The sequence below is a fragment of the Onychomys torridus genome, chromosome 8, assembly GCF_903995425.1.
Source record: "Onychomys torridus chromosome 8, mOncTor1.1, whole genome shotgun sequence".
Lineage (NCBI taxonomy): Eukaryota > Metazoa > Chordata > Mammalia > Rodentia > Cricetidae > Onychomys > Onychomys torridus.
In genome coordinates this window covers 18,664,942-18,679,602 of record NC_050450.1, presented here as the reverse complement: position 1 = coordinate 18,679,602, position 14,661 = coordinate 18,664,942, and the positions used below count along the sequence as shown (strand labels likewise).

At 52.6% G+C, this 14,661-nt stretch overlaps 2 protein-coding genes across 2 annotated transcripts; both read right to left on the bottom strand.

Moving 5' to 3' along the window:
- Positions 1-337: 337 nt before the first annotated feature.
- Positions 338-2,439, bottom strand: LOC118588458 (serine protease 29-like). Its single transcript, XM_036194777.1, has 5 exons — positions 2,379-2,439; positions 2,046-2,226; positions 1,636-1,901; positions 708-874; positions 338-628 (listed from the first exon to the last, which is right to left on the bottom strand). The coding sequence occupies exons 1-5, from the start codon at positions 2,437-2,439 to the stop codon at positions 464-466; spliced, it is 840 nt and encodes a 279-aa protein (XP_036050670.1). The 3' UTR covers positions 338-463.
- Positions 2,440-9,696: 7,257 nt separating this feature from the next.
- Positions 9,697-11,459, bottom strand: LOC118588466 (serine protease 29-like). Its single transcript, XM_036194782.1, has 5 exons — positions 11,399-11,459; positions 11,066-11,246; positions 10,656-10,921; positions 9,942-10,108; positions 9,697-9,861 (listed from the first exon to the last, which is right to left on the bottom strand). Exons 1-5 carry the CDS (start codon positions 11,457-11,459, stop codon positions 9,697-9,699), a joined length of 840 nt encoding a protein of 279 aa, XP_036050675.1.
- Positions 11,460-14,661: the final 3,202 nt, after the last annotated feature.

Sequence of the window (14,661 nt, the reverse complement as noted above, 5' to 3'; positions counted from 1 at the left end):
CAGTGCAGCCACATGAAGACTCCAAGTACATTTGGGATGCCAAGATATTGAGGCTCCACAGTGACTATCTAGACACCCGGCCAGGATAAGGACACAGAGCACAACCTGGATCAGCAGCATGGGCAGATGGTTCTGCTAACATACGGCAAACAACACCAAAGAAAAGGAGATGTAAACTCACACAAAATCCTGAACTTGAATGTGCACAAGACCTTTATTAAGACCAGCCAAAGTTCTGCATGCATGCACAGCAAATTCCCACTCTTCTCCCCTTCCACTGAGCTGAGAGCAGCCACCCCCGCCAGCCACCCTCCCTGCTTTCTTCCCTGGGTCAGGGACATCCAGACTCCCAGAAGGCCGGAGGACTGGACAGGTTCAGAAGACCACGCAAAGGCTGAAGCAGTGGGTGCTGGGAGAGGTTGGCTGACTCATCTGCTGACCAGCATGAGGCCAGCAGCTGGGCTCAGGAGAACCTCCGCATCTGCCGAGTGATCCAGGGCAGGAAGGCCTGCACTCGTGCATAGACCCCAGGGATGTCCCTCAGGGCACAGCCATAGCCCCAGCTCACCACTCCCACCAAGTTCCAGGAGCCTGCCACCCTGCAGACCAGGGGACCACCTGAGTCACCCTAGAAGAGGAAGAAACATCATTAGGTATTGTCCTTGAAGTGGGAACGGGGACAGGAAGGAGGAGTCGATGGGACTCACATAGCAGGTCCCTCGGCCTTCGCTGCCCGCACACAGCATGTCATCTTGGATGAATCTGTAGCCCTGGTAACGGTGCCTGGTGACATTGTGGTACAGCTGCTCACAGACGGCATTGTCCACTATCTTCACCCGAACCTGCTGCAGGCGGTAGGGCGGGGGCAGCGATGCTGGGGAGAGAGGAAGCAGGGCTGGTGATGCCTAGCTCCCATCTGTCCACTCCCCTACCGCTATCCTAGGGGCAGAGAATAGCTCCGTCCCTATCCGAATCCATCCCTGGAACAGTGCGTGTAGGGGACGCCAATCTGCAAGGTCCGTGTCCGACTCTGACATCTAGGAGGCTAAAGATGGATTCTGTCTGCTTTATAGGGGCTGGCAAGATGGCTCAGCAGGTAGAGGTACTTGCACTTGCTGCCAGTTCTGAAGACCCGAGTTCAATCCCAGGGACTTATAGAAGGAAAGAACATTCCTGCAAGTTTTCTCCTGACCTCCACAGGAATGCCATGACACACATGCCTCCCCCAAAAATACATAAATAATTTAACAAAAATCATCTGTCTGTACTTCAAGAACCAAAGAGAGTGGAGCCAGGTGTTCTAGTATTTCCCAGAAGAGGAAGAAAAGGGAGAATGGGGGATAGGGAGGAGAAGGAGGAGGAGGGGGGAGGAGGAGGGAGAATGGGGGATAGGAAGGAGGAGGGCCTTTCCCTCTCAGTCTTGGGTTCTGGGCCCAGCCATGCCACTGGCCTCAGGTACAGAGCTCTGATGAAACGTCTAAAGCATCTGGGGGGAAACAGTCCGAGATGCTCTATATTCGTCAGTAGTTCTCTCTTTCCTTTCTGGATCCTGCCCCTGAGGATCTCAGTGTCACCCCCAGGGATCCTCAGATGACCAGTTTGTTCCCACAGCCCACATCTTTCCTTGACACATACCATACATGTGGTGCATGCCCCAGCCAGTCACCCAGCATGGGTACTTTGAGGTGAGCTCAAGAGACCCAGAAGTCAGCATGACAGGCTTGATGTTAGCAGAGCAGTCTAGGGGTTTCTCCAGCCTCAGCAGAGCCACGTCTGAACCCAGGACACCATGCACATAGTCCTGGTGGATGATGACCTGGCTCACTCTCAGCAGCTCCTTGCCTCCATAGAGGTACACATCCCCAGCATGGATCCGAAAGGATGAAGGGTCAGCATCTCTCCTGAGGTCAGAAAGAAGTTGTGAGTACATATTCTAGGTACTGTGGGGAAGTCCTCCTGAACAGAATCAACTGAACCCCCGTGTTGGCTCAGCCCTTCTGAATTACCCCTCATCCTACCCAGCACTGGATAGCAAAGGAACTCACTTGTGAATGCAGTGGGCAGCAGTCAGCACCCACTGTGGGTGAATGATGGAGCCCCCACAGATGTGCACCCAGGAAGCCCAGTAGTAGCTGTAGATCCTCAGGCTGACCTGCCATGGCCACTTCCCCTGGGGGGCACTGTGGCCCCCCACGATGCCCACCAGCACATCCTCAGACAGGGGTGCTGCAAGCAACAAGCAGAAGGTGGGTGAGGGGCAGTGCTCAGCCTGCCACCTACACTGCAGTAGAGCAGCTCACGTGTGACCCAAGGGTCCTGGGGACAGGGCTTTATGGAACCAATGTAGAAGGAAAGGGTGACCTGGGGTGAGGACTCACCTGGGGTTCCAGCAGTGGTACACCCAACAAAGAAGAGAGTCAGACACAGCAGGCCCAGCATCTGTAGAGACACAGAGAGAGTATGTGGAGGGGGCTGGACTGACTTCCATCAGGATGGAGAGGGCTGGCGCCCCTGCATGGATCTGGGGGAAGATGGAAGCATGGAAGAGAGTGGAGGAAGCCAGGCTTGGCTGGGATGGAGAAGACTGGGACCTGGAGCCCATTGAAGGCATCCAGGAGAGAAGAGGATGCTGCCCTTACCATGTCAGGCCTCTAGCTCCCTCTGGCCAAGGCTTCTCGGCCCCTTTATCCTCAAGCCCCAGGAAGTGGGCAGGAGGATTGGGGAGGCCTCTGCTTCAAGGAGGGCCTGGAAGGAAGTGGCATTTAACCTCAGGCAGGGACTGTTGGGGACTTTGTCCTTCCCTGCATCCAGGCACCAGAATAACAGTCACAAGGGTGTCACTGTCTGCTCAAAGCAGCGTCGTGGAGAAGTTTGGAGGAGGGGCTGCAGCCTAGACGGGTGCTAGTCTCTGTTCACCCCATAGCACACCTTACACCATGAGGGTCCAGGGAAGATAACTCTCTTCAGCTCTGTAGTGACACTCAGACCCGGGTTAACCAGCTCCCCCATGCCAGGCGCATATAGCCATGCTATTGACAGCACAGGGAAGCTTCTGCCCAGGGCTGCTCCTGGACCTGCCATGTCCAGAACACAGGCCCCAAGTACTCGTCTCAAAAACTGCCCTGAGTGGCTGAGAACCTTGCCACTGTAGACACCTGTAGGCAGAGCTTGTGGCGTTGAACCGGGGACTCGTTCTTTGTGGGAGCATGAAGCCCAAGGATCCCAAAGCTTACCTGCAATTCCCATACTCATATCCCACCCCCAGCAATCAGTCTTGTGTCTCCTCCACAAATCTTAGTGTCAGTTGTGCCCTGGAGCCACCAAGGGCTCTGGCGGAACTCTCTTCCAATTGGTGGTCAGTAATTCTGTGTGAGAGGGAGATATGGGTAGGGTCTCATGTAGTCCAAGATGGGCTTAAGCTCAGTAAGTAGCCTAGGATATAACCTTGAACTTCTGGTTCTTCTAACTCTACCTCTCTACCTCCCAAGTACTGGGATTACAGGTGTGCACCACCATGCCTGGTTTTATGCATTACTGGGGCCTCAAGCATTTTAGGCAAGTGCTCTCCCCACTCCCAGCCTCTGGCAGTTCTTTGCTTTTTCCAGGGAGGGGTCAAGACAGGGTTTCTCTGTGTAGCTCTGGCTGTCCTGGAACTTGCTCTGTAGATCAGGCTGGCCTCAAACTCAGAGATCCCCCTGCCTCTGCCTCCTGAGTGCTGGGATTAAAGGTGTGCGCCACCACCTGGTCCTCTGACAGTTGTTTCACATATAGTGTAGTGTTAGCTTTGGAACACTGGGGAAAGCTCAAGGCCCCATATGGGAAGCTAAGGGGCCTAGGCCCCCATACTGAGGGTCAGAATCCTAGGTTTGCCAGGCATCGGCCCCTTCACCTGCACCACATAGAAGAATGAGGCTCCTTTGGGTGGGCACACCAGCCCCATAGGAACCAGGCCAGCCTCCTTTTCCAGCCACCATGATACACTCTTCCAGAAAGGGCCCCACCAGTCACTGGAAACACGTTCCTGCTCTTTTCCCAAGATGGCCCAGAAAGTAATGACCGCCCTGCTCAGGACTTGATGTCTCTAAGCTCTAAGACCAGAGTGGGCTTTAGAGTTTTGGGCAGTGCTCCCGAAACAGCATATCCAATCACTCAGGGCTGTCTGCATCTGGGGAGTATGGAGGAAGGAAGGAAGATGCATATCAGGCCGTGTCCTCGCACAGGGAGAGCAAGTCCTGAGTGCTTAAGCTAAGTGTACAGAGCATCTGTGCATGGGGACAGTGTGAGCCCAGGAGCCCCAGGATGGTCAGGATGTTAGCATTCAAGCCTCTGTACTGGCCTGCCCTTAGGGTCCTGACAGGATAAACCTCAGCTGCAGCCACTACATTTGCTACATTTCCTTATACACGGGCCTTGCCCACCTCCTGTCTCTCTCTTCCTTTGCTCTCATCCCCAGGGACTGGTCTCTGCCCCCTTCTCTGCCCCTTCTTCCCCTCCCCTCAATGAACCTCCCACATGGGCCCTGTTGTAAGGTGTGACTCCTTCCTGTCATTTTTAAAATACAGCACAGGGCACTTTGGGAGAGGAGTGTAAGCCTAGCATCAGGGCATGTTTGGCTCTGGGACCCTCACACTCGGGCAAAGAAGCAAAGCGGCGCTGTGATGTGGGATCTCAACCTGAAAGGAAGCCTAGCTGTGGAGTAGCCTCAAAACCTGCATGGACCATCAAGACTGGGAACAGCTGGCCAGGTATGGTGGCACACACCTTTAATCCCAGAAGAAAGCAGGAGCATGTGGATCTCTGTGAGTTTAAGGCCAGTCTGGTCTAAATAGTAAGCTCCAGGCTAGCCAAGGCTACATAGTGAGACCCTGTCTCAAATGACAAAACAAAACAGGACTGGGAACAGCAAACGAGGGAGAAATAGGTCCTCTTAGACAAGGGATGCCCATCTGTGCAGTTGCATAGGAGTACAGACAGGAGGTGAGTTCAGGCTTGGGCCCCTTACGTTTTCCAAGAAACCTAGCAAAACCTAGGGAGTGACCTAAGGGTTCACTCAAGGGAAACCATTTCCTGCTTCCTGTGGCCATTGCAAGCCCAGGGTGCCCTATCTGCGTGAGATCACCTGAGGCCCCCATTGGTGATCCTGCTGTTGCTGTTAGGCAACCAGACCTGGAGACAGGATACCTGGCCACCCTGATAGAGGCAGGACCAGGTCACCATGAATGAGCACATCCAGAGATAGGATCAGAGAGAACTAGGGGCCACAGGAGTTGGGTCAGGTAGCCGTTAGCTCAGGAGCCACAACCCAGCCAATGAGAGGTCCTGTCCAAGTTCTGGGTTCAGGGATGCCGTTAGGTGAAGGATGTGGTTGCTCAGGGCTGGTGTTGCAAGAGGAGACTTGGGACAAGGGACTGGGGCATGATTGTCTTCGGGTAAAATGGCCAGAGTCCTCAGGACACATAAAGTGTGGCTGATTAGAGGCACAGACAAAGTTTTTCCAATGTCCTCAAATATACCCCAGCCTATGCTCGCAGGGAACATGGATTATTGATAAGCCAGTGCCTAGGTTAAGCATAGTACTTTTTCAAGACCTGAAAAGTTTTCTTGAGTTCTGGGTGATTTAAGGAGAAGGAATTTCTATTGTCCATATGATCAGATTTGCTCAGTCCCATGTGATGTTGGCTGGTTCCCAGCATCCTCAGGTTGAAGTTGAAGGAGCAGGAACAATTTCAGTTGCTGGTGATGGAACTGTGGTACACAGCAGTGTGTTGAGATACCCCTGACTAGCAATGGAGGGTGCCGTGACGGATGTTCAGGATGAGCAAATGGGAAGTCAGACAGGGAGTTGGGGACAGAGCAGGATGTCCCTGGGATTGAGATGAGCTGGCCAGAGGCTGATGTTGGGCCATTCTGTCTTGACAGGTCTGCCTCACAGAGCCAGTGCCACTGTATTGACTTGTGTCTTCAGGACCCAGGGCCACACTTGTCCTGGTCCCTTCTCATGAGATCAGGCTCAGAGGTGAGCAGGGGAAAAGGTCCAGGGCTGACATTCTCAGTGCTTGGTTCCCAGGCTGTGTCTTCTGATGTGTGTGGCCTTAGAGAAACCATTATCTTCTCCATTCCTAATCTGGGGTGCAGGGACAATCTCACTTGCTGTTCCCCGTGAGCGTGAAACAGTGAGTGTCCCTAGGAAATGTCCTAGGAGTTATTATTGGTCATTATTTTCTGAAAATGAGTTTACCAAGAACGTTCCAGAAAGGGCTCTAACACTAATAGAATCCTAAAAGGTTTATTTACCCCAAGATTTCACAAGGGACCAGCCAGCTGTGTATTCATAATAGCACCTGTCAAAGGCATTGGGACACGCTGGATCAGCCCTGAGAATGGCCAGGCTTGGCTGAAACATCACTGTACGGACTGCAGTGGGATTCAATTATGATTTTTCCATTTAATTTTCTTGTCTTCTACATTTAATTGTCTCATCTTTTAAAGAGCATTTTGCTATTTAAAAACAACGATGTCAGACTGGGGACAGAAGTCCATGGCAGGGTGCTTGTCCATGTGCACAAGATTCGGGTTTCAACCCCTAGCACTGTAACAGAAAAATAAAACAAACAACAACCACCACAAATCATCCCAACAGCAGTGGCCATTCATGAAGACTCATCTACTTCCTTGTGGATAAAGACAGGGCCTGAAGCATCTGTGAGAAAAGGCAGATGTGGAACAACAACTCCAGCTGTCAGACTTAGACCCCTCTTCTAAGTGTGTGCCCCCTAGGCACTGCAGATGCCCCTGCAGGAACACTACACCTGGGGTTTCCTGAGGCATGAGGAAAAGAACTCAGCTGGGCATGTAGAAGAGGGCACAGCACCCACTAAGACACCCACATACCTGCTACCCCATTTTCTGAGGATGACTGCCAGGGCCTTCCTTGCAGGGGGAAGCTACTACATCATCATCAGTAAGGGCTGTCGTGACAAAACTACTTCCTAGGGGTCCGAGGGTGGTCACAATGGGAATATCACCAGGGCACCTTCTCTGGGAGCCAATGCCATCCTATAAAGGAAGGCGAGGTGGGTTTCCCTTCCCCCCTCCCTCCACCTCCAGAGTCTATCGAGTGTGATCAAGTTTCTGAGCTTCCAGGCAAATGCCACTCAGTGAAACTTAGTGAGAAATAAGCTCTGTACCAGGTGCCAGGGTGGCTACTGAGACACAAGTCTGAGGCCATCCTGGCCTACACAGTGAGTTTCAGGCCAGCCAAGGTTACAAACAGCAAGATCCTGACTCAGAGCCAGGCAAGGTAGCACACACCTTTAATCCCAGCACTTGGGAGGCAGAGGCAGACGGACCTCTGTGAATTCGAGGACTCATCTGGTCTACACAGTGAGTCCCAGCACAGCCAGGGCTACACAGAAAAACCCTGTCTCAAAAACACAAAACAAAACCAACCAACCAACCAAAAAGATCTTGTCTCGGAGTGTGTGGGGAAGGGTAGGTGAGACGGCTCTTAGCGGATTCAAGAGCTAGCTGCTAAATCTGACAACCTGGGTTCCATCCCTGAGACTCACGTGGTAGGGAGGGAGCTGACTCGTACAAGTTGTCCTCTGGCCCCACATATACACCCTTCTTACACACACACACACACACACACACACACACACACACACACACACACACACACTCACTTGTGACCACTAGCTTTTGGGCAGAGACTGAGGGAATATTTCTGTACCCTGACAGGTAAACTGGGAGCACATATGTTTACATGTTCTTCTGAAAGGAAGGACACCTTTAGTATCGTTTCTGACACCTAGAAGTGCTGGCAAGTATTGGCTCCCTGTTCCAGACCTTAGTGTCCTGTGAGCCACACAAAATACTTCAAGAGACACTGAGTGCCACAGCAGGAATGGGGTATCCAGTGCCACATGGAGCACAGTGGGACACAGACTTTGGGCTCAAAGAGCCCACTGACACTGGCTTCCAGTGTATCACAGGCAAAACAGAAAAAGTCACTAGAGAGTCACAGGAAGGGTCTCAAGCACAGGTGTGCAAAACCAGACTGTACCAGTCAGAGGAGCAGGGCCCATTGCCCCAGCACCCTGGCCACCCTATCCTCTCAGGGGCCTGAGGACCCCCTCCTCACCCCCAGGAAGGGGGGATTACAAGAGAAAGGGCTGGGTCGACACAGTCCCGGCATCCTGGGGGCCATTGCATAGCCATAGACCCAAGACTCCAGATCCCTCCACCCTTTGTTCTCTGACCCTGAACCCAAGTTGTGTGCTACAGAAAAGCCTTTCCCTCCACCCTCCCGTCCTGGGGAGGTGCTGGAAGCACAGGGCAGGTCTTGCTCTTGACGGGCTGTGGGGTGTGTGTGTGTGTGTGTGTGTGTGTGTGTGTGTGTGTGTATGTCTGTGTGTGTCTGTGTTTAGAGAGCATGTGGTACCTTTGAGGACAGTGGCACTGTCCAGAGGCCTGTGGGAGCCATGGGAATCAGGTCTCCCTGGAGTGACCACCTCTCTCTCATTGCTCTGCCCAGCTACAGGCAAGAAAGGGAAAGAAGCCATCTTAAAGGCACCTGCTTCCCTTTAGAGGAACAGAGGCCAGGCCTGGCCTGCCTTGGGCCCTGCTCAGCAAGCTGGGAACCCCTCAGGATCTAAGATCTCCCCTGCAATCCTGATTCTCCCTCCAGACTCAGCAGATCCCCAGGCAGAGTCTCCTCCATTTCCTCTTGACCCTTGACCCCTTGAAACGAATCTCACCTGAGTTTAGCACTCACCAGGCCCCTCCCATCTCCTACAAGTCACAAAGGTCAGTGCAACTCACTGCCCTACGCACCTGGATGATCTCTGCAGACCTACTACCAACTCCTAGGTGGAGCTTCTAAATGAAAGGACAGTCCCATCTGAGTCTGAAGTAGATGCTTCCGACCCGATCCACCCTCCTTCTCCTGCTGCTCCCAGTGAAAAGAGTTAGTCAGCCCCTCTCTACCAAGCCCCTCCCCACCATGCACCCAGGGTCAGAAATGCTCTGTGAGGGAAGCCAGGTAGCTGTTGGCCCTCACCTTCACCCTGGGCATTAGACAGCTGCCACTGTGCATAGTTCAAGGCAACAGCCCAAGTCCCAAAAATAACCTTAGCCACATTGGGTAACTGAGTCTACAGGGTCCTGGGGTTTAAAAAAAAAAAAGTACAAGAAGGATGTCAACATTGCAGCAGTCTCCTGGCCCCATCGTGACATTGATGAGGGTCAGAGTATCATTGTCCCAAGGCTGGATATCTGGGATGGCCACCCTGTCTGTCTTTGCACAGTGTCAACATGATTGCAGGATGCTTAGGGATGCTAGGTGCCTGAGAGACAAGAATCAGCCTGTTTTTAACTGTTCAGGGTACCTGGGGACACATGCGGACCTGCATAAGTCCCACCTCTGGTGAGTTCAGGCCTTGGTTTCCTTGTCTAGAAAACCGTTAAAACAGCACCCATAGGTGTTTCCACTAGAGAAAAATAGATTTGTATTCACACAAAAACTTGAACACGAATGTGCATCACATCTTTATTTAGGAAGCCAGGACACAGAGCCATGTCCTTCAGTAGCTAGTGCTCAGCGCACTGGACACCAACACTCCAGAGGCTGAACCCTGGAATTGTGATCAAAGCCAACCCTTCCTCAGCTGACCAGCATGAGGCCAGCAGCTGGGCTCAGGAGAACCTCCGCATCTGCCGAGTGATCCAGGGCAGGAAGGCCTGCACTCGTGCATAGACCCCAGGGATGTCCCTCAGGGCACAGCCATAGCCCCAGCTCACCACTCCCACCAAGTTCCAGGAGCCTGCCACATTACAGACAAGAGGGCCACCTGAGTCACCCTGTAAGAAAAAGAAGCATTGATGGTTATTGGCCCTGATGTGGGAATGGGGAAAGAGAGGGGGAGGTGGGTGACACGCACATAGCAGGAGTCTCGGCCTTCACTGCCTGCGCATAACATGTCCTGTAGGATCAGTCTCTGGCCACGATGGTGGTGCCTGGAAGCATTATGGTACAGCTCCTCACAAAGGTCGTTGTCCACAATCTTCACCTGCACCTGCTGCAGGCAGTAGGGAGGGGGCAGTGATCCTGGGGAGAAGGGAGATGTGGCTGGTGGTGCATAGATTCCCTACCCATCCCCCAATCCTACTGCTCCACCTGGGAGTATAGTGGAGGCCTAGCTCCATCCCTGTCCAAGTCCAGCTCCATCTCTGAGCCCCAGCATCCCCCTTCTGGAAAAGAATGTGTGGATGATGACGGCCTGAAGGGTCCATGTTCACTTATAACTTCTAGGACTTCCACACATGAATTCTGTCTGCTTATCTGTCAAGGGCCAAACAGATGGGTTTGTTTTCTGGCATTTTCTCCAAAATGCTTTATTATTAGTTGGAAAATAAATAGCAACCATTCTATCTCAGAGTCTTGGGATCCTGGGCCCAACTGTGTCATTGGCCTCAGGTACAGAGACTCCGATGGATGTCTAGAGCAGCTTGGAGGTGTAGCCAGATTAGCCCATGTTCGTCAGCAGCTCTGTCTTTCCTCTTTGGATTCTGCCCCCAGAACCTTGGTATCACCCACCAGGAATCCTCAGATGGCAAGTTTGTTCCCACAGCGCAAATCCTTCTCCAATACTTACTGTACATGCTCACTGCGCCCCAGCCGGTCACCCAGCATACATCGTTCTGGGTGACCTCAAGAGACCCAGAGGACAGTTTAACAGGCTTGACATTAGCAGAGGACCGCACAGGTTCTGCCAACCGGAGCAGAGCCACGTCTGAGCCCAGGCCTGCATGCACATAGTCCTGGTGGATGATGACCTGGCTCACTCTCAGCAGCTCCTTGCCTCCATAGAGGTACACATCCCCAGCATGGATCCGAAAAGATGAAGGGTCAGCATCTCTCCTGAGGTCAGAAAGAAGTTGTGAGTACATATTCTAGGTACTGTGGGGAAGTCCTCCTGAACAGAATCAACTGAACCCCCGTGTTGGCTCAGCCCTTCTGAATTACCCCTCATCCTACCCAGCACTGGATAGCAAAGGAACTCACTTGTGAATGCAGTGGGCAGCAGTCAGCACCCACTGTGGGTGAATGATGGAGCCCCCACAGATGTGCACCCAGGAAGCCCAGTAGTAGCTGTAGATCCTCAGGCTGACCTGCCATGGCCACTTCCCCTGGGGGGCACTGTGGCCCCCCACGATGCCCACCAGCACATCCTCAGACAGGGGTGCTGCAAGCAACAAGCAGAAGGTGGGTGAGGGGCAGTGCTCAGCCTGCCACCTACACTGCAGTAGAGCAGCTCACGTGTGACCCAAGGGTCCTGGGGACAGGGCTTTATGGAACCAATGTAGAAGGAAAGGGTGACCTGGGGTGAGGACTCACCTGGGGTTCCAGCAGTGGTACACCCAACAAAGAAGAGAGTCAGACACAGCAGGCCCAGCATCTGTAGAGAGAAACACAGGGCAGGGAGTTGGAGGGGCCTGGGAGTAGCCTGGATCAGGATGGAGAGGACTGGAGCATAACTCTGGGCAAGGATACGAGCATGGAAAGGCGTGGAGGGGACTGGATTGCCTAGGCTGGCATGGAGAACACTGAAATCCGAAGCCAGTGGAGGCATCTGGGAAAGGAGAGGATGATGCCCTTACCATGCCAAGTCCCCACAGCTTCCTCCTGCTTGGGCCTGGTAGCTTCTTTATCCTCAAGCCCCAGGAAGTGGGCAGGGGGCTTGGCCAGGCCTCTGCTTGGAGGAAGAGCTGGGAGGAAGTGGCATTTGACCTCAAGCAGGATGGGAGGGGGCTGGTGACCCATGCTCAGGGACCTGAAGTCCTTTGTCACCAAGGTTACATGAGTGTCACCACCTGCCTGCAGTAGCATCACCAGGAATGTCGGGAAGAGGAGGGTTGTGGCTCAGGCTGGTGTCTCAGAAGTGCCAAGTATCCCTCACATAGCCTGTGTTTTATGGGTGAGACAATCCCCCATCCATCTAGTTAACTCTGAGACTTGAGTGGAGCAACTCCCCCATGCTGGGAACACACAGCCATATCCAACATATGTCACAAGGAACTTGAGGCCTAGGGCTCCTCTGCTGGACCTGCGATGTCCAGCACCACACTGTGCATCCTGCAGAAATTGCCCCAGGGCATTCTGCAAGGGTGTCCCTGCTGCTTCAGTGGGCAGTTGAGGCTTAGGAGCCCAGTGCTGGTCAGGGACACCCATAGGACTGTGACAGCTGTGACAAATTTTACTGTCAAATCCAAGAACAGATGTTGCCTGGAATCTACAGTGGGCCGAGCCAAGCTCTCCTGTTTGTGGACCAATTAGACAACACATTTGCCTGAAGTCTTATTCTGACTGCTGGAGTGTTTGGGTGGGCTAAGGGCCCTGCAGCAGTCCCAAGGAACCTCCACACTCAAGGACAGGCCATGTGCCTGCTCCACTCCTGGCTCTACAATGGAATTTGCCCTTATTCAGTCAAAGAGAGCCTAGCTAGCCCGGCTCTGGAAGCTCTGTGCTCCTGGCAGGAACCCACAGATCACCTGGATCCCATCCCCAGCCCAGAACTTCACAGCCAGGGGAGTGTGCCCCATGGAGGCATCTGCCCCCATCTGTGGGCATTTCTGGTTTGGAGCCTTTGAAGATGCCACTGGCACACACTAAGTAGAAGCCAGGGGTGCTGCCAAACTCAGGGGTTCTCCCACATCACATATCCATAGTGTCCCATTAGAATGATCCCAGTCCCTCCACAGACACATCCCATCTCACCCATTTTGTGGCCAACACAAGGAAGCTAAGGAAGCTTCTAGACCTCAGCTAAGAAATTGTCAATAACTGGTTCCCTGCAGCATCCCTACTGTCTACATAGGAAGATCAGGACACCCACCTGCCCCCTCCATAGACTCCAGCTCAGAGGCAGCTCAGAGCCAGGGTGGGGGACTCACCTTGGTTCCAGAAATACCTGGTCCCCTCATATAAGAACTGGCCACAGGTGTTATGAGGCCCTCAAAAGAGGCAGGTGTACCCAGAACTGCCAAGGACACAGGTTCTTGGGAACTCAGTGGCAGAAGTATTTCTCACATGGAAACAAAACAGATGATTCCCACACCCCTGAATAGGAGGAAGGATTTATATGCTAACTGAACACAGGTGACCCACAGCTACCTCAAACCTGAACCCGAACCCCAGCTTCCTCAAACACCATTAACATGTCCAACGTCAGTAAGAGACAATATGGGCATCAGAGCCTGACGGGAAATGCTTGGATAACTATCATAACAACTGTCAGGCCACCATTGTCTCATCCAGTGATAGGATCAGAAAGAGCCATGTGGAGGTGGGGTGCAGCTCTTAGCAAAGGGGCCACAGAATGGCCAGCGAGAGGGTCGTAACCAGGTTCTGGTCTCAGGGATGCTGTTAGAAGGATGTGGCTACCCAGGGCTCTGTTGCAAGAATCGATGTTGGGCAAGAGACAAGGGAGCAGCACTGGGCACCAGGGTCTCAGAGCAAAGGGTCTACCCAGGAGCAGAGGAAAGGCACAATCCTGTGTTTCCTGTGTGCCCCACTGCATCCCAGCCCTAGGGACCAGGAGAATATATTAATGAGAAACTCAGCCCTGAGCAAAGTGCTTCTAAAAGATGTGAAGTGTCTAGCTGAGGGGTTAGCAGTTAGATAGCACCCTGAAGGATGACAGGTAGGGAGGGGAGCACCGTAGGAATAAGACAGCCAGAGGGGCTGGAGAGATGGCTCAGCGGTTAAGAGCACTGACTGCTCTCCCAGAGGACCCGGGTTCAATCTCCAGCACCCACATGGCGGCTCACAACTCTCTGTCACTCCAAGATCTGACACACTCACACAGACATCCATGCATGCAAAACACCAATGTACACAAATAAGAATATATCGGTTATTTTTTTAAATCTTTGGAATCTATTAACTTACAACCACAAATGTACTTCCTGTCTCCATGTGTTGGCTCTTCTGAGCATGCCCTGTTGGTCAAGTTTGCCTTGTCCAGACACTTCAGCTGGAGTGGTGGTCTCTTTCTTTAAGACCCTTTTTACTTCTTTTCTTTTCTTTCTTTCTCTTTTTTTTTTTAAGCAGAGTTTTTTTTTTTTTTTAAAGATTTATTTATTTTTTATGTATGCCTGCACACCAGAAGAGGGCACGAGATCTCCATGCAGGTGCTAAGAATTGAACTCAAGATCTCTGGAAGAGCAGCCAGTGCTCTTAACCTCTGAGCCATCTCTCCAGCTCCCCGGAACTTATTCTAACAGGAACCACACCAGACTCATGAATTTTAAAAGTTATTTACTTATTTATTTTTAAAATGGTGTGTATATGAATGGTTTGCCTGCACGAATGTGTTTGGTCTCCGACCCGGTACAAATGGCTGAGGGGCCTACTTAACTTATCAAAGCAGATGCTGGCCACCAGGTTCTCCCTGCATCCCTCAGTCCCTACCTGTTACAGGGCCCTCCTGGCTGGGGTACCCCACCCCCTACTCTAAACTTTTTCAGCCCAGGGGCTGGGCTGCTCTTCCCCCAGCTGCCCTTCCCTATATAACCCAACCATTTTGGTTATCTGGTCTCATTCACCTTTTCTTTGCCCTCTTAGCTGCTGTACCTGATCCCCTCTCCCCCCTCTCCTTT